Here is a 25,184-nt window from a genome sequence, read left to right as displayed (position 1 = left end):
TGAGATGGTGTTAGAAGGTGGGACCTTCAGGGGTGGTGAGGTTATGGGGGTGGGGCCCTCATGAATGGGATCAGTGTCCTGATAAAGGAGCCCCCAATCGGCCAACATCTTGATCTCAAACTTCCCAGCCTCCAGAGCTGGGAGAAACACACACTGTCATTTAGAAGCACCGCCCACCCCCCCGACCTGTGGTAATTTGCAACAGCTCGAACAGACGAAGACACAGTCAGACTCAGCAACTATTTCCAGGTTGATTCACTGAAGGTCGACCTGAACTGTTCTGTCTTTGCACCTCGAACATAGTAGGGGCTCAGTAAATGCTTCTCAACAACCCAACAAATAGAGCCAAGGCAACCGTAGCGGTAAAGAGAGTTACGACACGGGTAGATAAAGGGCTGCTTGTTTTTCTGCATCTTTTCCAGCACTTTGGAACACTGCTCACTACACAGTGCTCCAGCCGTGTCCTCCAGCCATGGCTGCATCGCAGCCTCACATCCTGAGAACACCCTTGGGACGGATTCACTTCATTCTATGCCATCCGCCTCACTCATGGGAAACACTGGCAGGGCCTCTTACCGGCAATGACAGCACCAAGAGCAAAACAAACCCCATCAGCGACTTGTAACAGTGATGCCTTCAGAGAATTTTCAGTGAGGCTGACCTTTCAGTGAGGCAGGAGGGTCTCAGGGAACATTTTCCCTTTAACTATCAATGCCCGGGTGTAAGTTCTTGTAATGAGATGGACGTGTGGCAGGATGGTGAGTGAAATTACCCCGTATACGGCCTTGGCACACTTCATTCACTCCACAAACAGCATGCTGGCACCATTGTAGTCACCGGACACACAGTGGTGACCAGCATGGACCCACCCCTCCCTGCGTGAAGCTCACACTCTAACAGAACCTTCTGTGGCGGTGGACACATTCCGCATGGTCCATGAGAGCCGCCAGATCCGTGTTGCTATCAAACACTTGGAATGTGGCTGCTGAGATTGAGGCACTGAATATCTAACTTTCATTTCATCATAATTAATTGAAATAGCCATATGTGGCCAGCAGCCACTGTGCTGGGCAGGGTTGTTCTAGATGAGTACTCCAGTGGTGCTGATTTAAGGAGGAAGGTGGCCCAGTAGTCTTTCGCGGGTTGGTACAGACAAGACCATTCCTCTGCCTGCCTCTGGTGCGCCTATAACCATGCACCGTCCGTGAGAACTGAGACACACACAACCTGAGGTAGAGATGAACCTCAGACTCAGAGCACCTTGTACAAGTCTTACCAAAGACCTCACCTGGACCCGCCCCGCTAGCCAGGAGATGCTCTCTCAGGTCATCAGCAGACACCTGGAGGCACCCAACTTTTTTGGAAAACAGGACAGTATCGAGATGCAAACAGCCAATGCCCCCGGTGGTGGTATTCCTTGGAGTGTGGCCCCCAGACACCAACAGGGTGGGAACGGGCAAACTTCTCATGGCCAAATGTGCTGGACGGGTCAGGGCCAGGCAGTCACTGGCTGGGAGGCTCAGTTGGGCACCCTGGTTGTTAGAGGTGGTGTGGGGGAGGAAGGAGAGCAAAGCCATGGCGGCATGTGTGTGGCGCTCTCCAAGGTGCTGAAGAGACCGGCCGCTCCCCTATCCTACGCAAAGACTCGGTGGACCCAGAAAAACCCCTGGTCTGATGCCTAGAGCCTGTTTGAAGCACAGCCAGGACCCCAGGCGGCCCTTGCCTTCACCAACCACGTGCCTCACACAAGCCAGGAGACTACAAATTGGCGAAGTGGCTAGTCTAAGAGAGGGTGACCACTGTGGAAATTCCAAACACACATCGCCCCCTGTGGATCCCACGAATCCACACATCCTGTGATATGTGGTCATCAAAGGACACTGTGAGTGTTACATCCACAGCCATCAGCCCATAATCGATAGCCAGCTGTCCTTACGGTTGTGCAGGCCCCGGGGGGAAACCGGGGAGGGAAAAGAGCCCCGAAGAGACGCAGCAGAGGCTCCTGGCCCTGCCCGACAGCTGTGTTAACTGTTTCCGTCAGCCAGGGCTGCTCACTACCTGGTGGGGCAGCTATTTCCAGAGGGTGCTGACCCTGGCCTCCTTGCCAGCTTGGGTAGAGCTCCTGATATAAAGCGCCCAACTCTGGCTCCAGGGCTATGTTGGGTGAGGGGTGCTCAGTAACACTTCTTCCTCAGCTATTATTGGCAACAAAGAACTAGTTATTTGCTTTTTCTTCCTGCTTTCACCTCCTGGAGCCTTTTCCCTTGCCAAAGTGGCTGAACCAGAATCTCTGAGGAGATGCTTTTATCTCCAATAGCTGAGTGCTTCTTTTGTTTCTGAAACGAACTCCCATTGGCCTATGTCTGGTGTCCCCGACCTGCTTCCTCCCTAACCTGGGACCTGGCACTGGGATTTTCTTTTTTAAAAAGGTTGCCTTCACATATTCACGGCCTAGCATCAAAAATATGCCCAATGGTCATTTATTTTGATTGGATATGGGCTTCTTCCCCCTTAAAAGGGGGCATGAACTGCATAAACATGTGTTTAAAGTGGAAACTAAGCCTCCCGCTCCATCTGTAACCTGAGCCTCGTCGTGTAAGGCTGGCACTCTCCCTGCACAGGCACAGGGGCTCCTGGAGCAGGAGTCGGGAGGGGTTTGGAGGGTACACGTGGCTGTGTTTTGGGGGACGGGGTGGAAACATCTCCGGGTGACAGGTGTATTGTGCGTGTGTGTGCGCACAGGCGCAGAGGGCCTGGGATTTTGACTGTGGGCGTGTGTGATTTGTGTGGGCCGAGGGATCTGGGCCAGTGAACGGAATCTGCATTTGAGGGGGGAGGCCTGGTACGTGAGATGACTCACATCTTTCGGGCTGTGGGAGGGTTTATTTGTGGGGGTAACTTTGGTCCGAGGGGTCCTGTGTACATGGCACCAGGAGGAAATGTTTACCTGTGTGGCCAAGCGCAGGGGTGTAGAGAAGTGGAGAAGGGGCGGTGCGTGCAGGCGGGGCAGCGGGGGGAACACCCGGGTGGGCGCCTGTGCCTTTGCCTACAGCTCCTGGCTGCCGCGCCCAGAGGAGAAGCAGGGTGCGGAGGAAGAGGAAGGAACGAGGAGGTAGTTTTGCACAAGGGAGTTTAGAGAATGTGTTCCACACAAAACCACAGGCTCTGGAATCGCTGTCCTGAGTGCGAATCCTGATGCCGCCCTGCACCCACCAGCCAAATCATCTCATCTCTCCACGCCTCTGCTTCCCAGTGTGGGAAATGGGAAGGACAAGAAAATCCACCCTGCATCAACCCAGGTACGGGAATGAAGTGCTATCATCCTGCAAACACTGGCCACACGGCTGGCACACGGTAAGTGTTTAATATCGCCACTTATCATCATTTTCGTTATTACCATGATCACACCTGGCTATCGGTCCTGGTAACGGTCACTGTAAGCGACGTTCATTGCACGTGTGCTGTGATAAAAGAATAGTGATAAGTAAAAGTCAATGCTCACTACATCCCTGGCACAGCCACACACGCCACCTCAATTGATCCCCACCTACTTCACAGATATTATTACCAGCCCTTCATACAGATGACCCTCTCCACAGGGTCACCCCACAGACCGCAGAAGTCACTCAGCCCACGTCCACAGAAAACGCCTGCCTTGCACTTGGGGGAGGATAAACCTGGAAGGGGAGGAGTTGGCAGAAGCGGCCCCAGTTGAAATGGAGTCCATACCAATTCCAGCCAAATGCAGAATATGTTTGCCATGAGTGCATCATTCATGAAAATCGCCGTTTCCCCAAGTCAGCACTGGGACCTGTGCTGAGGTTCAGGAGCTGTGCTGATACCTGCCCCATATTCCCACCCCTTGTGCAAAGGAAACGTCAGACTGGAGTCGGACCGTGAACTCATTAAACCTCCGCCTGCCCTCCCTGGAAGCATGAGCCGCCACGCCCACCGGCATCCAGACCCAGAGCTGCGACACCCCCACTTTGGTTCTGCTGGCCTGACGGACTGCTAGAGGGCACACATTCTCCACAGTCACTTCCTTCCTGATGAGAAGCACAGACCGTGTTGTAGAAAGGTGGCCCCAGATGTCTGGCCTGATTATCCCAGGCCGAAAGGGTCAATTCGATTTTCCATCATGCCATATCACCAACCAGAAGGGAGCAGTCAGCCCTGGCGTCCTGTGCCTGTAAGCCTGCCTCGGTTGGCCTACAGGTGGTGTCATGTGGGGACACATCAAGGTTCCAACTGTGACTCTGCTGCCACAGGCTGGGGGGCTCTGGCCTGTCCCATGGGCCCCTGGGTCTCTCTGGCGTCATCTGTAAAATGGACATGGTCCCCCCCCCCCCCCCCCACCGTGGGAGACTCCAGCGGGGCAATGTGGAGGGAGGGAAGTGCTTTAGGGAGCAGAATCCTGTGTCGCTGACTGGATAGGGGATAGAGATCCAAGAACACTGACCAATGGAAGGAAGCATTTCTCACATCAACACATTGAACCCTAAACTCATGGCCAGCCACAGCATCAGATTCTCTCCCCCTCCCCGCACCCCCCCCCCCCCGGTAAACACAATGGAATCATCACCTTTCCCTCTAAAGTGGAAGTTCTCTGAGGGCAACAATTTTTGTCTGCTTCACTCTCGGCTGGTTTCCCAGAGCCCAGAGCACCCGCTCATAGCAAGTGCTCAGTAGATATCTGTTGAATGGAGAATGGATTTCTGTGGGCCACCCAAGATGTCTGGGGAAGCTGGGCAGCCTAGAGAGCTGGACCTCACTCTTAGATATTCCAGGGAGTTCCACAGAGACAGGGGCTTGGCTCCTCTCCTCCCCAGGCTCCCATGTGAGGCCTAGAAACCGCTTTCCTGGCTCAGGCACAGCTGGGAACACCTCTGGAGAGACTGATCCACAGAGCAGCATGGGCAGAGCCCCCAGGGTGACAACTACCCTTGGGCTCCCAAAGAGCCCAGCTGGGAGCGCCAGGCTGCTGAGCCGCCCACCTCAGCCACCCACATCTGCTGCCCAAGCCTCGCCGTGTGCACGCGTGCGCGCACACACACGCGCGCACACACACGCACGCATGCACACACAGGGCCTAGAACCCGGAGACGGCTGTCTGCTCGGTCCAGCCCCTGCACTCCAGGGTCCAGAAGGCTCTCCAACCTGCTCCATGAAAACAACAACAGCAAAGAGGCCGCCTGGGACGGGGCTGGGCACGGCTTTGACAGGCAGGAGCATTATATAATTAACTGCCCCCCACGCCTCCTCCCCTTTGAGTAATGATGAACCCTGCCTCTCAGTTGCATAAGCCAAAATAATAATTACTCTCCAGCCCTCCATCACTCCTGGATGCGGCCAGGGAGCAGGTGTCTAGTGCCTGCTTCCTAAGATGTGGAGGCAGCAAGCCGGCAGGGAGAAGACCACACGTCCGTTCATGATTTCCATGCCCAGCAGAAGCACACAAGTCACTGCTGCGCCCCACGCCTTTCCCAGGCATCCATGCCTGAAAAATTAGCAAGCCGCCAAGAGGGAGGCGCAGAGCCACTTCTGAGGATAAGCTCCCAGGTGGGGGAAGGGGGCATCTGGAGAGCAGGCCTGTTCGGGGTCTGGCTTCCAGGAACAGAAAATGCTCCATGCCTGTCGGATGCAAGGAGGACCGGACACCCGAGTGTCCGGGACAGGGGCACAGCTGCAAAGGAGCCCCGGCCGAGGCTCCCTGCACGGAAACCATCTTACAGCCAGGACAGGCGGGCGGGCTCAGCCCTGAATGTGGTGGCATGTTAGAATGAAGGCACAGAGCATTCCCTAAACTAACGGCGAAAATGATTCAGCCACTGGAAGGCGAGATTCCTGGGCCTCCTCCTCCCTCCCTCCAGCAGCCTCTCTGGCTGCGCTAGCCCGCGTCCAACCACCTAGAAGTTTATTGCCGTGTTGTGTTGCTTTGGGTTTGTGCTCCTCTCCCAATCGCTCCCTTTCCATTGGCTTGGGTTCATGAGGACTAAGGGAGGCCTCTCGGCACCGCAGGAAAACAAGAGGCAGAGCTGGGGCCCCGACTCCCGGAGGCCAGCACTGAGGGAGCTCTGCCAGCAAGGGGGAGGGGCCCTCTCCCAGCTCCCCTCTGCCCTTGGTGGGTCCCAGAGGAGGCCGTGAGCCCAGGGCCCAGGGCGAGTCTGGCCTTTCCAGCAGGTCTCTGGCCTGCGCTTGGATGATGCACTGACCCTCCACTCAGCTCCACGGCTCCGGGGCTGGCTCTCCTCCTGGAAAGCCCCCAATACGCTTCCCCTGGCACAGGGGCGCTGTCCCCCCACCAGGCCATGGGGCAACCTGTAGCCAGGGCAACTGTGGCCTCCAGGAAGCCCCAGGAAATGCCCCGGGTGCTCACGGCCCCCGGCCCCCCCCGCTGGAGGGAGAAGCTCAACTTCCCCAGAGGTAAACAGAAGAGGCAAGAGAAGAAGGTCCCTCCTCCTCCTCCCCTCAGCCCCTGGCCCGGCCCCCCCCCACCCCCACGGGCGGCACCTACCTCCATCTGAGTAGGTCTCCGTGCCATAGCCGTCCTGCAGGCCGTTGCTCCAGGTCCCTTCGTACTTGGCCCCGTTGCCCGTGCACTCCCGCACCCCGTAGCGCCCCTTAAATCCGTGCGTCCACTCGCCCTTGTACACCCACTTCCCCTTGCTCTCCAGGCCGATGCCGTGGCGCTTGCCCTGCGCCCAAGTGCCCTGGTACGTGTTGCCGCTGGGCCAGGTGTAGACGCCCAGCACCTCGAAGCCGTGGCTCCACGAGCCGGTGTATTCGCCTTGGCCCTTGGGGCCGGTGCAGACGCCATGGCCGTGCGCCTTGCCGTCCTCCCAGCCTCCACAGTAGGACCCTCCATCGTCAAAATTAAACCTACCCCCACTGGACATGCATGTAACTCGGTTTGCAAATCCCGCAAACGGTGAAAAAAAAAAAAAAAAAAACCAAGGCGATCAACAAACCGGATTCTTGGTTGGCTGGCTGGCTGGTTTTGTTTTGCTTTTTTTTTTTTTTTTTTTTTTTTTTTTTTTTTTTTTAAGGAAGAATAGAGAAAGCGAAAAAACACAGCGAGCAGATCCCGGGCGGCGGGAGGCCGCGGCGCCGGCTTCGGCGGAATTTAAGTCAATTGGGGGCGATTATTCCTTTTCGAGCTGCGCCGCGGAGCCTGACCAGCGTCTCGCGCTCCCGCTGGAGACAGGACCGGAGGGGAGGAGGGAGGGGGAGGGGAGGGGAGGGGGAGGGAGGGGGCAGGAGCAGGAGCGTCTGGTGCAAACGGCTCCACCTCAGCGGCAAGTGCCCCTCGGAGGCGAGCCCGCCGGGCTGGCCGCGCAGGCCGGGGCGGAGACGGCGGGCGGCTCAGGCCCGGGGCGCAGCCCCCCACCTGCGGCTGCCGCGCTGCGGGCGCCCGAGGGCGGCGGCGGGGCCCGCGGGCGGCGGCGGCACGGGCGGCGGCGCGGGCGGCTGCACCATATTGGGGGCCGCGGGCCGGGCCGGGCGGCGGCGGCGGCGGCGGCGACGGCGGCGGCGGCAGCAGCAGCAATGCGGCGGGGCGGGCGGGCGGGCGGGCGGCGGCGGCGGCGTGCGCTCCGGGCCCGGCTCGCGCGCTCGGGTCGGCGCGGCGCGCGCGCCCGCACCACACCCGCGCCCCCGACCCGCGCGCCCCCGGCCCACACCCTGCCCGCGCGCCCCGCACCCCACCGGCGCTCCCTCACCCCCACCCCCGATCCGCTCCCCTCCTGCGCCCGCGCGCCCCGGTCCCGGCTCCCCGGCTCCCCGGCTCGCGAGTCGCCCTTGCGCGCCCCCGACCGGGCCCTCCGCCCGCGCACCTCCCCACCCGCCCCCGACCCAGCCCGCTGCCCGAGCGTCTCCCACCCGCGCGCCCCCGCACCAGCTTCCCGCCGGCGCGCCCGCCCCACCCAACCCCGACCCGCGCGCGCCCGAACCGGCCCCCTGCCCCGGGCGCGCGGGCGATCTGGAGAGGGGCGCTGCGGCGCCGGGGCGGAGAGCGCAGGGCGCGGGCGGGGACCCCCGGCGCCCGCCCTCCCGCACCCCCTACGCGGCGCTCCCGCCCGCCCCGCTTCCCCCTTGCCGGGCCGGCCTGGAAATTGGGGTCCAGACAGGTCGCCCCAGCACCCCCCCCCTTTCCCGGGACTTAGATTTAAAGGGACAGGAACTGCGTAACGGGAAGGCGCCCAGCACCCAGGGCGCTCTCTGCCCCCTCCCGGGAGTCGGGAGGTGAAGCCTGGCAGAGCAGGCCTGGGGCGTTCTGGGGTGCCCTTCGCGTTTCCTCTCTCCCACCCTGCACCTCGCCCCTGGCGCCTGGCTTCTATCTGCGACACCTGTCCCTGGCTTCACTGGAGAGGCTCTTGGCAGACCACAGGTGGTTGGTTTCCCCTAGGACAAATAATCCATCATTCTTCCTTACAGACAGTTTGGGGGCCACATGTGGGAGGAAGGGAGGCAGCTGCCCCAGAAAACATGTAGTTGATGAATGTCCCCTCCCCATAAATTAACAGAAAGTCGAGCCACACGCATGTCTGGGAGTAAAGACACCCAAATACCGTCCCTTCCCAGCTCCCTGGCCAACAGGTAGCCCCCAACTCCGGGAGCGGTTGCGCTTTGGGGGAGCAAAGTAGGATTGTCACTAGGGCGTTACTTTCTCCACAGATACTCCCCCCACCTCCACCCCTAAGCGATGGTGTCTGATTCCTGGATCCGAGTATCCTGGGACCAATTTAAAATGCATTTCCTGGACCATAAATCTGCAGGCAGGAGCCGGGTTCCCAGCTCCCCCGGAACGTGTGCGGCAAACGGCGGCAGCGCCGCTGCCCGAGTGCTGCGGGGGGAGGGGGGAGATTGCACGGGGTCTGGGCTAATTGCAGTGTGCCCGAGACTCCGCCGGCAGGGAGACAGAAACTGCCAGCCAGGCGGTGGAGCCGGAGATGTAGCCCACGGAAGAGGCGTGATTTGAAGCCTTCCAATCAGCCAGGGGCCCAGCTCACACCTTCTCGTGCCTGCATTGGTCCCATCTTTGGCTAAACAGGCTCCTGCTGGAAAACCAGCCGCCCCCCTCCCCCAAGACTCCCAGCGTTCAAGCTCAAGTTTCTGTCTTGCCCTGGGCACCAAAGCCCCACACCCCACCTAAAGCTCTAAGGGCCTGGCCTTCAGAGCAGTCACCTCCTCATCCACCCCACAAGCAGAAGGGCATTTAGGGAGTTTCCAGTTTTGCTTTGCGATTTGCAATTACAATGATTCAATGCGCCTCTGGTTGCTGTCTGCCTCCCTGGCTACCTGGAAGGTTTCTCTAGATGCCTAGGGGTGGAATTGTTGGGTAGAGCACATCTTGGGCTTAAAGGGGTTGGAGCTGGTCCCTTCTCGCCCTGCTGTGCCTTCCCCTTCTGGCTCTCCCAGCCCTGGCCACCCGTTGGTTATTACCAGACTTCCTACTATGTTTCCATTTATTTTCTTTTGTTAATCTAAATGGAAAGAGGCAGTGTCTCGGGGCTGTTTGGTGTAAATGAAAAATTACATATTGTGAACGTGTAGACAAACAGGCTGCAGACGTTCAGGTTCAAAGGATGCCTGGGTGGCTCAGTTGGTTAAGCATCTGACTCTTGATTTTGGCTCAGGTCATGATCTCACAGTTCATGAGATCAAGCCCCAGGCGTGTGCTCTCTCTGTCTCTCTCTCTCTCTCTCTCTGTCTCTCTCTCAATAAATAAATAAATAACTTAAATCACTTAATAACTTAAATAAATAACTTAAGAAAAAAAAGAAAAAGATTCAGGCTCAAATCCTGCCGCCAGGGCTGGCCAGCTGTGTGGTTTGGGCAGTCACTTAATACTGCTGAGCTCAGTTTTCTCATCTGTAAAATGGGCAGATACTAGTTCCCATACGGTTGCCATGAGGATTCAAGGACCTGACCCCCAGCACGTAGTAAGCAGTGAAGAAGGAAACGGTGGTGCTATTAAGGAGTCCAGCCCCTCCTTGAAGGTTGTGGATTCCCACCTGGGGGCCCAACCTTGTGCCTGCTCCCTCCAAACCTCGTTGACATCAAATTGCTGTCCCTTTGTACACTCTGCACTTGCTTTCTTCCATTTCATTTCCAAAGCGGGTTTTGCTGATTCAGCAGCCCTTCCTCGCATAAGCAGTGGTTTGCAACTGAGATCTTGTTGGAAATGGTGACTGGTTTCAAGCAATTACTGATCGGCATCTTATGCCTCTGGCTCATGCATACCCTTCCTCCCAGCAATTCCAACAGACCCTGTTTCTGACCTCCCCTAACCACCCCTCCCTCCTCTCCCAGACGTGGTCACGTTTAGCTCCAGCAGTGACGGACCTTATATTCTCTGAAATGCAGATCCTAGAGGCATTCCTTTTGTGCAATTTGGAAATCATTCCCCCATAAAGTACGGCCGGTGGTATTGATTTCATTTTGGAGGAAACTCTCTAAGGCTATAAACACAGTACCACCCAGCAATTTCAAAACAAAATCCAGAAATAAAAACAAAAGCCATAGCACCATGCAGAATTTCACAGCTCTATGCACCAGGCTCTGGGATGAGGACCTTGCCTTAGTGACCTCGCGGGCACTCCTCAGGTGACCTGGGCTTCTGTACTCACCTTTCAGAAAGACCGACTTGGGGACTGCCTCTGTGAACTGCCTGGCTGAAGGGAACAGAGCTACCGAGCAGGATTGCTACCCAAGCTGACTAGTCTTCCAGCCTGGAAGCTTCCTGGCCTTCAGGCACATGCCCTGCCTTTCCCCTGCCTGCTCCCTCTCCCCGCGGCCACAAGTTTTCCGATTTCAGATCCGGAAAGGTTCCTGGGCTCCCCATCTTAAAGCCCCCCCCCACCCTTCCGTCCACAGAAGCCTGTTTCGTTCCCTCAACGAACTGAGCTGCGACAGACCTTTGTTTGTCTTTTTGGCTGTGCCCATGTTCGCCAGGACCCTGGGATGCCCCGTTCTGTGTGCCCTCGACTCTCCTCCCGCTGCTGAGTTCAGCCCAAGTGACACAGCGTCACTTGGAAGGTCAGGTACATGGCAACACGGCCTCTGCCCTGTGCTTGAGGGGCTGGTGCTTGAAACCGTGGAAGCCCGTGCAGCCCACGGAGGGGCACCCAGGGAGAGAAACGGGGCTTCCGGCCCATGTCCGCAGCTGGACCCCAGCCCACAGCCGGCATCCGCCAGCTCCAGGCCGGTCACCCCAGCTGTGGCCACGCCGAGCAGGGACCTCACCCATGGGGCTTTCCTCATCATGCCTGGTCGTAATTGCAACTTTTAAAAATTGTTGTTTAAGATTATTTATTTTGAGAAAGAAAGAGATCAAGCATGGGAGGGGCGGAGAGAGAGAGAGAGGGAGAGAGAGAGAAAGAGAATCCCAAGCACAGAACCTGAGGGCTCCAACTCTCGAGCCATGAGATCATGACCTGAGCTGAAATCGAGTCAGATGCTCCACCGACGGAGCCACCTGGGCGCCCCATAACTGCAGTGTTTAAAACTTGAGGTACAATGCCATGCAACACGGTATTAGTCTCGGGGGTACGACGTAACGATTTGACATATGTACCCATAGGACGGCCAGTAAGTCTAGTTAACGCTCATGGCCACACATAGTTAATGGCATTTCGCTTTCTTAGGATGAGAGCTTTTCAGATCTATTCTCTTGGCAACTTTGAAATTGACAGTATTATTAACTACGGCCATGATGCTGTTCATTAGATCTCTGTGACCTATTTCTTTTGGAGCTGGAAGTCTGTGCCTCTCGAGTCCGTTCACCCATTCAGCCCACCCCCCACCCACACCTCAGGCAACCACCGATCGGTTCTCTGTATCTATGAGATGAGTTTGTTTTGTTTTGTTTTGTTTTGGGATTCCACATAGAGGTGAGATCATATGGTACTTGTCCTTCTCTGTCTGGCTTATCTCACGGAGCAAGATGCCCTCAAGGTCCATCTATGTTGTCACAAATGGCAAGATGTCCTCTTTATGGCTTAGTAATATTCCATTATAGACATGAACCCCATTTTCTTTAGCCACTCATCCCTCAGTGGACACTCGTCTCCATCATAATTTCAATTTCTGAACAGAATAAATGATTGCTACTATGTTAAGCCAGGCAGAGGGCATGCAAACTACAGCTCAGGGGCCAAAGGCTGGTCTTCAGAGACCAAGTGTGATTGGAACCCAGCCATGACCATCCGCAAACACACGGCGACAGCTGCTTTCACACTACAGCGGCAAAGTCGAATAGTTTCGACTGAAACCACATGGCCCATAAAGCCTAAAATACTCCCCACCTTTTCCTTTAGAGGAGAAACGCGCGGAGCCCTGTGTCCTCGTCTGCTCAGGCTGCCGTAACAGACTGCCACAGACTGAGCGGCTTCAGTAATGGGAATGTATTTCTCGAAGCTCTGGAGGCTGGAAACCGAGCTCAGGTTCGGGGAGGAGCCCTCCTCCTGGCTTGCAGGTGACTGGCTGCCCGCTCACTGTGTCCTCACATGGCAGTGGGGTGGGAAGGGAGAGAATGAGAAAACTCTCTGGTGACTCTTCTTATAAGGACACTAATCCAATGGGATCAGGGTCCCACCCTTATGACTTCATTGAACCTCTGGTACTTCCGTACCCCAAATACAGCCTCGCTAGAGGTTAGGGCTTCGATATGAATTGGAGGCACGAGCATTCAGTCCGTAACACCCTGTTTTAAGCCACTAAGTTTTGGGGTGGTTTGTTACGGAGCAGTGGCGCCCCGACCAGTGCTTCTCTGCTTCTGGCACATGGCTCTGTGCCCCTCCCTCCTCATCTGTAAAATGACACCAACGCCTGTTCCTACTGTGCAGGGAGGGCTGGGGCAAAGAGGACACGGCTCAGCCCACGTGACTAAGGTGGTTTGGGGTCCCTACTGCCTCACTGGTCCCCGATAACTCACAGCTGTTGTTCCTTGCCCCCTCAGGGGTGGTCATTCCCAGGAACGGAGATGACCCCGAGGGTGCTGTGCCCCCTGTCCTCCTCCCAAACCACCTGATTGTAGGACTTCACCTGCCCATACTTGTATGGCCAAGTGTGCCCTACCATACAAGATGGCGGTCACTTGGAGGCACCCATGAGATTGTGCTGGGGCTCCCGATTCTCCCCAGACCAGAGGCAGAAAACGATGCCAGTCCTGGGTGGGAGGGGGACCTTGAATGCCTTATTTCATCTGAGTCCTGGCCTGGGATCCAGTCCTTTGGGATCCAGACTCTGACCATCTCTTTCTTCTTAAAGATGGGGAAACTGAGGGTCAGGCAGGTAAAGCGAGTTGGCCCACGGTGACATATAGCTAGCAAGTGCCAGCGTCGGGGCTTGACCCCAGAAGAGCCAGGTGAACTTTGAGGGGAATGTCCTCCTGGGGTGCTGCCCGCTGCCAGCGCCTGGCCCTCTGGGCAGGCATCCCATCCCCAGGGATGGATCCACGTGGATATGATACAGAAGAATCCTTTGTTCTTGACTAGTTGATGACCACCTCCAGAGTCGAAAGTCTGCTAAGGAGAAAAGTTGAGAAACCTAGTCTGAGCTTTGCAATTGTAGTCTCAGACCCCCTGCTGGGAGAGTCTTTTTTTTTTTTTTTTTTTTTTTTTCTTATGCTGCCTGCCCCGCATCTTAGTCCCCGGCAATGCAGTGGGTGATGCAGTGGCTAACAGGGGTGCTAACAGAGTGCCAGTGGTTAATTCATTTATTCCTCATGACAACTCCAAGGCAATGTTGTTACCCCCACGTTTCAGATGAAGAAACTGAGGCAGAGGGCAGGTAAATGCCTTGCCCGAGATCCGCAAGTCAATTCTCCAGGAATCGGTTCTCCAAGCTAGGCATTCCAATTCCAGCTGTTTCCAGACTCATCCAAACTAACGGTCCTCCCAGCTGGAGTGCCAGGAACCAGATCCCTGGCCATTCTCCCAGTTGGGCTCAGTGCCCCCAAAACCCGACCTCCTCCAAGACACGTCCGCTGTAGGGTGGGCGCCACTTTACAGGTGAGGAGCCAGAGGTTAGGGCCAACGAGCGAACCTGCAGCAAGCAGAGGTCTGGGTTCCCAGCAGACGTGTGGCCACCTGCTGACCTGTGACGTCCCCCCCCCCCCCCCGACACAGCCACTGGAATGAAGGCATCAGGAGCAGCAGCAGTAGTGCTCTGTCACTGCAGCCGCTGCTCTCTCTGCCTGCCCCTCCCCCCATGCAGGTGACAAGCACAGGGGCGATAATAGCACCGCCCACTTCAAGATACAGAGCGTTTCCCTCAGGTACCTCCTACAGTATCCGCCGCCCCCCCCCCCCCCACCAGGGAACAGCTATGCTGACTTATATCACCATAGATTAGTTCTTGTCCTTGGACCTCATATCCGTGGACTCATACATTTGTGTCTTGCTTCTCTCGTTCAACATTATATCTCGGATTCCTCTGATGGGCTCTGGGTAACAGCACTTTGTTCTTTGCAGTGCTGTATAGGATTCCATTGCACGAATATACTACAGTTCCTTTCTCTCTTCTCCTGTGGATAGAATCCGAGCTTCCAGCCCAGGGGTTGTCTTGAGCGGAGCTGGTCTAAGCACTGTTGTATGTGTGTCTTCTGTCAGACACCCATCTCCCCCGGGCATATGCCTAGGAGTGAATTTCCCGGGGCCTAGCCTAGGCATATATTTCATTTTTAGAATTCTGTTCTCCAAAGTGGTCAGGTCAGTTTGCAGCCCCCTCCCCCACCCCCGACAGAGGGTGAGGATTCCAGCTGCTTCCTGTCCGCACCAACACTTGGTGATATCAGCCTTTAAAAGTTTAGCCAGGGGTGCCTGGGTGGCTCAGTTGGTTAAGCGTCCGACTTCAGCTCAGTTCACAATCTCGCGGTCGGTGAGTTTGACCCTGCGTCAGGCTCTGGGCTGATGGCTCAGAGCCTGGAGCCTGCTTCCGATTCTGTGTCTCCCTCTCTCTCTGCCCCTCCCCTGTTTATGCTCTGTCTCTCTCTGTCTCAAAAATAAATAAAACGTTAAAAATAAACTAAAAAATAAATAAATAAAATAAAATAAAAGTTTAGCCAATGTAGTGTGCCTTAGTGGTATATCATTGTGATTCTAATTTGAGTTTCTGAAACACTTTGTAAATTAATTAGGCTTGTTTTTTTACGTATAGCTCACTACTTAATTTCAACTTAATAGATATAAACGTATCTTTTCTTATTTCTTATTTGCTGTATTAATTTTTACAGTCTCCTGAGAGTATCACATGCCACTGATTTTCTATTTAGATTACTAATGTAAAGTTTTCTTTGAAGATAAATCCAGCCAAGTTTTTAAAAAAAGAAAGGAGGTGAGGGGAGATCCACTTAGAGGGAAATAGTATGCAACGAATAGGCCAGCACGGATGGGAACATGGCAGTTGTTGAAGACATACAGACCTCTCCAACCCTGAGGGTAGAGTAGAGACTTCCCCAACCTTGAGGGTAGAGACCTCCCCAACCTTGGGGGTAGAGTAGAGACCTCTCCAACCTTGGGGGCAGAGTAGAGAACTCTACAACATTGGGGGTAGAGTAGAGACCTCTCCAACCTTGGGGGCAGAGTAGAGAACTCTCCAACATTGGGGGTAGAGTAGAGACCTCCCCAACCTTGGGGGCAGAGTAGAGACCTCCCCAACCTTGGGGGTAGAGTAGAGACCTCTTCAGCCTTGGGGGTAGAGTAGAGACCTCTCCAGCCTTAGGGGTGGAGGTGAAAGCAGGCTCTAGACAGAAGCCAGGGGCTGAAAAGCCAGAACCCAAGTGTCTCCCTCGTCCTGGGCCCCCTGTCTCTGCTCTCGCCTGGCTGCTCTCTGTGTCTGCTCTCCACAGTCTGCACACTCAGCTCTTTCCTTTGCTCTCAGTCCCTGACAGTCAATAAACTGGACTCTATAGATCCAGATTCCTGGTGAGACTCAGCTAGGGTCAGCTTGAGTCAGGCACCGTTTCTGACCATAAGCCGTGGTCAGGGAGTGGGGGCTTGCCTTGCGATGGCAAGCAAAGGACATGGTTGGCCTTTCTAGCACAAGTGGAGGAAGCACATTCCGAGGCAAAAATTGGGATGTTCCATTGATGGGACAGATGATTTGGAATTAAGAATGGAAGAGCTTTGAAAAATGGTAGGTGTGATTATACTTCTTTATTTACCAAGATCTACAACTGTCTATGATGCCAGGGAGCACTGTCCTGGCCATTCAATTTCTAATGAAAAAGAGAGAGGTGGGGGAGGAAGAAGGAAGAGGAAAATGAGGATAATACAGAAGTGATATGGATGGATTAGCAAGAAGAAAAGGGAGGCTGTGATGAGGAAGGTGGTGATGATGAGGAGGATGGTGACAGTAATGATGATGATGATGGTGGTGATGGTGGTGATGATGTTGATGATGGTGGTGGTGATGGTGATGATGGTGGTGATGGTGATGATGGTGGTGGTGATGGTGATGATGGTGGTGATGGTGATGATGGTGGTGGTGATGGTGATGATGGTGGTGGTGATGGTGATGATGGTGGTGATGGTGATAGTGATGGTGATGATGGTGGTGATGGTGGTGATGGTGGTGTGATGGTGATGATGGTGGTGATGGTGGTGATGATGGTGGTGATGGTGGTGATGGTGGTGGTGATGGTGATGATGATGGTGATAGTGATGATGATGATGGTGGTGATGGTGGTGATGGTGGTGATGATGTTGATGATGGTGGTGATGGTGATAATGATGGTGATGATGGTGGTGATGGTGGTGATGGTGGTGATGATGGTGGTGATGGTGGTGGTGATGGTGATGATGGTGGTGATGGTGATAGTGATGGTGATGATGGTGGTGATGGTGGTGATGGTGGTGATGATGTTGATGATGGTGGTGATGGTGATAATGATGGTGATGATGGTGGTGATGGTGGTGATCATGTTGATGATGGTGGTGGTGATGGTGATGATGGTGGTGATGGTGGTGATGGTGGTGATGGTGGTGATGGTGGTGATGGTGGTGGTGATGGTGATGATGGTGGTGATGGTAATAGTGATGGTGGTGATGGTGGTGATGGTGGTGATGGTGGTGGTGGTGGTGATGGTGGTGGTGGTGGTGATGGTGATGATGATGGTGATGATGGTGATGGTGATGATGATGGTGGTGATGGTGATGATGATGGTGGTGATGGTGATGATGGTGGTGATGGTGGTGATGGTGGTGATGGTGGTGGTGGTGGTGATGGTGATGATGATGGTGATGATGGTGATGGTGATGATGATGGTGATGATGTTGATGATGGTGGTGGTGATGGTGATGATGGTGGTGATGGTGATAGTGATGGTGATGATGGTGGTGATGGTGGTGATGGTGGTGGTGGTGGTGGTGATGGTGATGATGATGGTGATGATGGTGGTGATGGTGATGATGGTGGTGGTGATGGTGATGATGGTGGTGATGGTGGTGATGGTGGTGATGGTGGTGGTGGTGGTGATGGTGATGATGATGGTGATGATGGTGATGGTGATGATGATGGTGGTGATGGTGATGATGATGGTGGTGATGGTGATGATGGTGGTGATGGCGGTGATGGTGGTGATGGTGGTGGTGGTGGTGATGGTGATGATGATGGTGATGATGGTGATGGTGATGATGATGGTGATGATGTTGATGATGGTGGTGGTGATGGTGATGATGGTGGTGATGGTGATAGTGATGGTGATGATGGTGGTGATGGTGGTGATGGTGGTGGTGGTGGTGATGGTGATGATGATGGTGATGATGGTGGTGATGGTGATGATGGTGGTGGTGATGGTGATGATGGTGGTGATGGTGGTGATGGTGGTGATGGTGGTGGTGGTGGTGATGGTGATGATGATGGTGATGATGGTGATGGTGATGATGATGGTGGTGATGGTGATGATGATGGTGGTGATGGTGATGATGATGGTGATAATAGTGGTGATGAGGAGGAGGATGGTAGTGATGATGGTGACGATGATGACTAATTTTCACATTTTTGTGCCTGGCTCTGTATTGAGCACTTTACGTTCACTATCACATTTCATCCTAAAACAACTTTATGAGGCTGCTACTGTTATTATCCCCATTTTACAGATGGGGAAACCTGAGGCTTAGACAGGTCAAGTCACTTGCCCAAGTAGAAACGAACCCAAGCAGCTGCCAGCAGAGTACGGCATGTAACAACCATGTTCCTCTATCTCAAGTGCATCAACGTCCCCTCACTGGGGAAGATGACCTGTTGTCTGTGGTTGAGCCACATATTTGTATAATTTAATAAATGGTTAGACAGCAAATGGTCCAGCAGTCAACCACCCAGGCCCATGAACTGAACATTATTCACACGCAAAACCCATTTTGTGCCCCTCCCCAGTCATAACCCTCTCCTCCTGTGGGACGGAACCATCCATCCGAAATCACACGATCATCCTTTTTTCCCTTCTGTTGTTACCACCTGTGACTCTGTATCCTGAAACACTGTAGTTTCATTTTGCCTCTTGTGGAATTTTATGCGACTGGAATTGGACTAGACTCATACTTTTTTGCCCGAAATTATGCTTGAGGCTCATCCGCGTGGTTGTGTGTCTCTGGGGTCCTTTGTCCCCTTGGCTGTACAATATTCCATGGTCTGGATGTCCATTCCACTGTTATTGGACACTTGGGTCGTTTCCAGTTCGGGGCCATAATCCGTGTGTTCTGAAATGTGTGCGCAGGAACACTCACTGCTCTCAGGACTCACCATAAACCCCCCTCTCCAGGGATCCCCGCCCAGCAGGTGCCTCCTCTCTGAGCTGCAGTAGGACCTGTGCTCCCCCCCATTACAGCATATGTCACTCTGCCACGTAGCTATCTTTTGACTCAAGGCCTCATCCACTCACGTGGGGCGGGGAGGCGTGCGGCCCAGTGGGACCCTGTTGGGTTCCTCTCCTCCCCACCCAGCGCCCAGCACAACGTCCGGCACTAGGAATCTGATCATAGAATTTCGAGTAAATGGTGAACGAAAAAACCAATAAATGAATGAACAGTCAGCGTTCCCCTAACATTTGTTGAATCGGAGCAGGTCACAGAAGTGAACGGTAGAGCCCGGAGGCGCTGTTAAGACACAAGGCCGTGGCTGTTTCCGATCTGCATCTTGACCTTGTTGGACACCCGCTGATATCACCGACATGGCACTGGGGGACGTAGTCCACAGTGGAGGAGCGGGGAGGTGACAGAGGCCTCACTCTCTCCCTGCTCAGCAGATGATGTGTCGGACATAAAGACATCCAGAAAAGCGCTTCCCGGCCGGAGTGCTCTCCTGTGCTCCTCCTCTGCTTCCCAGGGCTAGTAAGTGGGATTAGATCTCCTCGGAATGAGGCGGCTAGTGGTTCCCCATGCCCCTTCCTTACCCACCGCGTATCCGACCCGCGCATCCCCAGAAAATGAGTGAGCTGGGTGGCGGCAGGCATATTCACCGAAAAGGAAGATGGAAGTTGTAGAGTCTGAGCGAGGGCTGTGGGCAGGGGGCTGAGCTCCCATGGGTTAGGGGTGTCTCTGAGGGTCCAAGGCAGCGTGGAGAGGCTCAGAGGCTGGGGATATGCACCCAGAAGTCACAGTAGTGGATTGGAGCCCCGGCCAGTGTACACCACACACAGGCCTGGCCAGGGGCGTTCACGACTGTCCTGTTAATGACAGAGACCGCTGGCCTGCAGATGACATCCAGCCTCCTTCACATGGTTTACAAGGCCTCCCTGACCGGCGCCCGCCAACCCCTCTGCCTCCCCGTTCTCCCTCCTCTACTTCACCCTGCCTAGGCTGGCTCTGCCCTCACTGTTTCTGCTCCCCTGCATGCCACAGCTTAATAACTGCTTCTTCCAGGAAGCCTGCCTGACTCCCACCCTGTCCAAGCCCAGGACAGGTGCTCCCAGACCTTCTGAGTCATAGCACCAAGCACAATGTATGGCCCAGGCTTGTTTCCCTAGCACCATTCTCTGTGAATGACTTACAACAGGCACCGTGGCCACGGCATTCACACCCTATCCCAGCTCTGTCTGTATATAACAGGTGCTCAGTAAATACGTTCTGGGTGACTGAATGAATATGGTGATCGAGTATTTGCAGAGCATCAGAGAATGACTCAGAGGTAACCAGGTGTGGGGACAGATTCTGCCCTCTTCCAGCCTTGTCCTCCAACTTTGCCTTCCTGAGAGGCGAGCCAGGAGGGCCTCCCTCTCCGTCTCTTGAGTGGCTACTTTCTGAACAGAAAGCCTCAACGGACAGAAGGTTGCTCGGCATCCATTACCCCCCACTCCGGCGAAAGTGTTCACGCCTCCCCCCAGTTCTCAGCCCCACTCTTAGTAGGTCTCCACCCAGGTGCTGATGACCTCTTTTACCCCCTGGACCACGCAGAACCGGAAGCCAGCCTATGTTTGAACCTGGCCACTTGCTGATGCACAGAAGCTAACAATCCCCTTTCTGGTTACATCACTTGGAGCTGGGTTTCCTTTCCTTGCAAAGAGGGTGTGTGTTTTTTTTAAAAATAGTTTTATTGAGATGTGATTCACATGCCATGTAATACACACGTTTAAAGTGTATAAATCAGTGTTTTTAGTATAATCATAAAGTTGGGAACTACCACCACAGGGTGATGTTACCGTCTCATCAACCCAAAGAGAAACCTCAAGTTCCTGGTGGTCACTCCCCGTCGCCCACACCCCAGCCCTGGGAAAGTACGGATTGGCTTTCAGTCTCTATGGATGTGCTGGCTCTGGACATTTCATCAAAACAGAATCATCCAAGAGGATGTCGGACATCTCTCACCCGGCACAATGTCCTAAAGGTTCATCCATGTTGTGGCAGGTGTCAGAACTCCCCGTCTTTTCACATCTGAGTAATGCCCCACTGTGCAGATGGGGCACATTTTGTCTGTCTGTTCCTCAGCTGCTGGGCATTTGGGTTGCTTCCACCTTGGGTTCTGGTGGATAAAGCTGCCTTGAACGCGTGTGTTCAAGTCTTCATGTGCGTTCTTATTTCTCGTGGGTGCAAACCTCAGAATGAAATTGCCGGGTCATGTGGTGACTGTATCACCTTCTGAGGGGCCCCCAGACCACGTTCTGGACCAGCTGCCCCACCACCCAGGCCTAGTGACACAGAGCCTCTTTGCAGGTGTTTGTTGGACATTCGCACGTCTTCCGGAGAGATATTCATTCAAACCCCTTTCCTTTTTGCAGCTCGTGCTTTTATTATGAGTTGTAGGAGCTCTTTGTATATTCTGGATACAAATCTCTTCTCAGATGGATGATTTGCAAAAAAAAATGTCTTCCTTTCTGGGACTTTGATTTTGGTCACGCCCAGTGTCACTTGTGCTGCTGGGGTCGTTGCTAAAGAGTCTGAACACACCCACCTTCTGTGAGAGGACTGCTCACCCCTGCCCTCTGTCCTCTCAGCGAGGCAGCCTGGCCTCCCAGTGACAACCTGAGGAGGGGGTGTGTCTGAGCCCACCACAGCGGGGTCACCTGCTCCCGCAAACAGTGTGTTCTCAGAGGAAGCATCTCAGGCACCCGGAATGACCAGATTCTGAGCCACACCCCCCACGGTGGCTGGAGCTGATGGACATTCGAGGGCTTCCCGAAGGAAGGGCAGGAAGGGAGCAGTGGCAGGAAGCCGGACAACCACAGAGCATGGGTGCCAGTCACACTCTACCCCTCTGGGGGCTGACGGGCCTGGAGCTTGCTGACTCACGGGCTCTCCCGGCCCATTATCGCTCCTGTGAGCTCCATCCACCCCAGAGAACACGCGGCCTCAAGCTAGCGCTAGCGGGAGCCAGTGTCTGCCCTCTGCCACCTGAAGAGTGGAGCAGATCGGATACTTCCTGTGCCCCGCTTCCTCCCCACCCACCTTCCTGCCTCCAAAACACAGACTTGTCACCCCGACCACTCAACATGCATTCGAGAAGCCGAAGGGTAGGCTCAGGGAAACAGAGAGCAGAGCAGGCGTGGTCTGGGTCCACGTGGCCAGAAAGCGATCACACTCGAGGCTCCACACACTCTGACACAAATGGCAGTTAGGTCTGGGTAGTAAGGAGTCGTGTCCATCAAGGAGCCCCCCGACTTGGGTAGTAAGGAGTCAAGGGCACACAACAACTGTAAGGGAGCCTTGGCGTTGACCTGGCGGGAGGTGGAGACAATCCCTCCGTCTATGAAGAGGCATTACTCCGGAACTGTGCACAACCCCACGTGGGAGGGCCCCCAGAAAAGGAAGCAGACACCCCAGCGTGGGAGGCGCAGAGCCTCCGTGCTCGCTGAGCTGGCTGTCACAACCTCACTTCGCCCTGCAGCGGGGCCTCGGCTTTGGGGGCACGAGACAAGGCTCCCTTGTGGAAAGGGCTGGGGACCCTTGAACTATAGCATCTTCTCTGCAGAGCAGATGTTAACAGTGTGCTCGGTCCCTGTGTTAGCCGTCACTCTCACTACCCACGTTCTAGGGAATGTGGAAAACCACACACAAGAAATGAGAACCACTCCCCCAGGGCCCAGCAGTCACACAGGTAACGATTTATTTCCTTCAGGTTGTTTTCTTTGGTGCGCAGCGAACACGCATCTACTCTACAAACTCAGCGTCACGTGGAAAAGGCTGCTTTGAACTTCGCTTTATCTTCAGGTAGCAGTAAGTCCCGGACATTTCCCTGTTTCATTAAATTGTCTTCTACAGCCCAGCTTAATAGCTGCTGGCGTCCGTCTGTGGCCGTTAATAATAGCAAACGTTTACACGTGTGTGGTGTTTCTATTGTGCTTTTGAGGCCTTGGCTTAGCTCGTGCTCATATGTTCTCAGTGCTTTTCATATACCAGCTCATTTAACCCACACAGCACCTGCGTGAGCTAAGTATCCTATTAGGACCCATTTTACAGAGGAGGAGGTTGAGGCGCAGAGAGGTAAAGCCGTTTGCCCAGGATCACACAGCCGCTAAGCGGCGGGGGGCCAGGATCTGAGCCCAGGCGTCTGGTTCCGGAGTCTACACTGGGCACGAACGGGGCAGGGATGGCCCCGGGGAGGAGGGGCGGGCTGTCTCCTCTTTGGAGCTCTGGAAGGCATCCTGACGGGGGGCAGGAGGGCCGGCTGACTGCGCGCCCAGCGTATCACCGATGCTAGGCCGTCTGTGCCCACGGTTCCCGGGAGCCTGCGGTGGGGAAGGTGGTTGCACCTGTCTGTGTGGCCACATGCGCCCTCTGGCACCTGTGAGAAGTGCTGGAAACCCCTTTACCACGGAGCTGCTGTTAGCTTCAGCAGCATTAGCTGCAGTAATGATTCCCGACCCCTCTGGTCTCAAGCATCACGTTCCAGAATGCCTTAGGCTGCCGATTGTGATGCTGGCCTGTGTTGCCTCAGACAGGGGCTTCGCTGGTCGTGGAAACCAGCAACGCCAGGGGCAGCCACAACAGCAAGGGCCTCGGCTGGCAGAACAGGCCCTCCTTCCCCTGGGAAGCCACATAAGCCCCTGAGGTTCTGGGACTTTGTAAGGAGGCAGGAAGAAGGGAAGAAGGCATAGGCTGCAGGCCGGTATGGAAGGGTGTTTGGGTGTCCTTGCGGGTCCCCCAAACTGGACAGTAGGACCCCCAGTTCTATAGACAGAGTGCATCCCCCCTGGCCAGCCCCCAGCACTGGAGACGCACCGTCCTGCCCTCGGGCATAGATGACATGGCTCACACAGTGGGGCTGCTGGGGGGCTTGGGGGTGGAGAATGGTCTGCCGACTGTCTGACCCGAATTGCTGACCCTGCCCTGTCCTAGGTGGACGACTCCGGCCTCCTCAACATTCGTGGGCCCCGGAGAGCCACTGCCCAGGTTGCTGTGAACGGGACACGCCCACAGTAAGAGCTGTGCCACCAGAGCAAATGTGTCCACGTGTGCCCTCCTCTCGCTTCTGTTGAATAGATTCGGAAACGTACAAGGGCCAGGTCAAGGGCATTTTGCAAACCTGCTGCTGTCGTCGGAGGGTCCCCTTTGTCACGGCGCTGCTCAACCCTCCACAGCACCAGAGTCACCTGGACTCTTGTTAAACGGCGGCACTGGTTCAGCAGGACTGGGCGGGGCCTGGCACTCTGCATTTCTGATGCGCTGGTCCAGGGGCACCCTGTCAGCTGTAGGGGTCGCCCGGGCGCACATGGGCTCTCTGCCACCGTCCTCCTGCAGGAAGCCTGGTGCCCCTGGGGCCCCACAGACCACAGCCCCAGGCAGGGTGTTAATGTCGCCGTGGGGGGCTAGAGAAGGCTGGTTCTTGGCACAGCTCCCGCCAGCCCCAAGGAGCCTGAACCTCTGCCATTAGCCGCCGGTCCAGCCGGGCTGTTTATGCAGCCAGTTTCGGCGAATCTAATCCGCCCCGACAGGATGGGAGAGACCAGCTCTCTGCACCAAGGCCAGGCGGCGGGCGTCCAGCCCCGCACGCGGCGGGGCCTACAGGCTTCCTGCAGCAGCTAGCAGGTCCGGAGAGGATGGCGGGCCGAGGGAGACCCCGTCTGGACGGGAGCGGCGGTGCAGCGCGGAAGCCGGCTCTCTCGGCCGCAAACCCCGGCAACGGGGGGGGGGGGGGGGGGGGAACCAACCGGAGACGGAGACACAAGAGTGGCTGCTGTTTCACTTCTACCCCACGAGGCTGCAAGCGCCCGTTCCCTGCACTGGGGTCGGGGGAGGCCAGAGGCAAACGGACAAACAAGCAGATAACTTGAATCCTGGTACAAGTTGGGCGGAGGGCACAAAAAGAGTGTTGTGCCTTCCATACAGCCACACGAAATTGCCGATGTGGGCCATTTCGTGCTCCCGAAGGGCCGTTTCACGCAGTTCGGTGTTAATCCCAAGAACAAATTCAGGGTTGTTTTTACAGTCCCCCCCCCCCCACCCCCTTCCTCGGAACACGCAAAGCTGGTATACTTGTATGCAATCACATATTTCGCACATATTGCTACCAACAGGTGCCGGGTGCTCTGTGTCCCTCTGTCCCTCTGACAGCTGAGAAATTCTGGACGAAGCTCTGGGGACTTTAGGGAGCCAGGGCTCCTGTTTCTTCTTTCCAGCATAAGAGCGCTGCTGTGCCTCATGGTATGCTTCTCAGAGCCACACGCCGGTGAGGGGCTAACATGGGGGAGAGGCCCCGGGGTGGGGGGCGCTGGCGTCTGTCCGTGTTGGCGGGGGCCCCTCCTCTTCCGC

The 25,184-nt window shown here is 55.4% G+C and overlaps 1 protein-coding gene across 8 annotated transcripts in view; it reads right to left on the bottom strand.

Annotated features, from left to right (window-relative positions):
• The window catches only part of JPH3 (junctophilin 3), a 157,076-nt gene that overhangs the window by 68,076 nt on the left and 63,816 nt on the right, over positions 1-25,184 (bottom strand). For 2 of the 8 annotated variants that reach the window (XR_007149501.1, XM_047846208.1), the window contains exon 1: positions 6,515-6,941. The exons of the other annotated variants lie outside the window; for them this stretch is intronic. Coding sequence is in view for 1 of the 2 variants with exons in the window: in XM_047846208.1 (XP_047702164.1) it covers positions 6,515-6,896 (382 nt within the window). In the remaining variant the exon portion in view is untranslated. Of the gene's footprint in view, positions 1-6,514; positions 6,942-25,184 lie in introns of those variants that run through there. 8 annotated transcript variants of the gene reach the window in all.

The sequence above is a fragment of the Prionailurus viverrinus genome, unplaced genomic scaffold (assembly GCF_022837055.1).
Source record: "Prionailurus viverrinus isolate Anna unplaced genomic scaffold, UM_Priviv_1.0 scaffold_38, whole genome shotgun sequence".
Taxonomy (NCBI): domain Eukaryota; kingdom Metazoa; phylum Chordata; class Mammalia; order Carnivora; family Felidae; genus Prionailurus; species Prionailurus viverrinus.
Note: the sequence above shows the minus strand (reverse complement) of the source record. Positions and strands in the feature narration are given on the sequence as shown.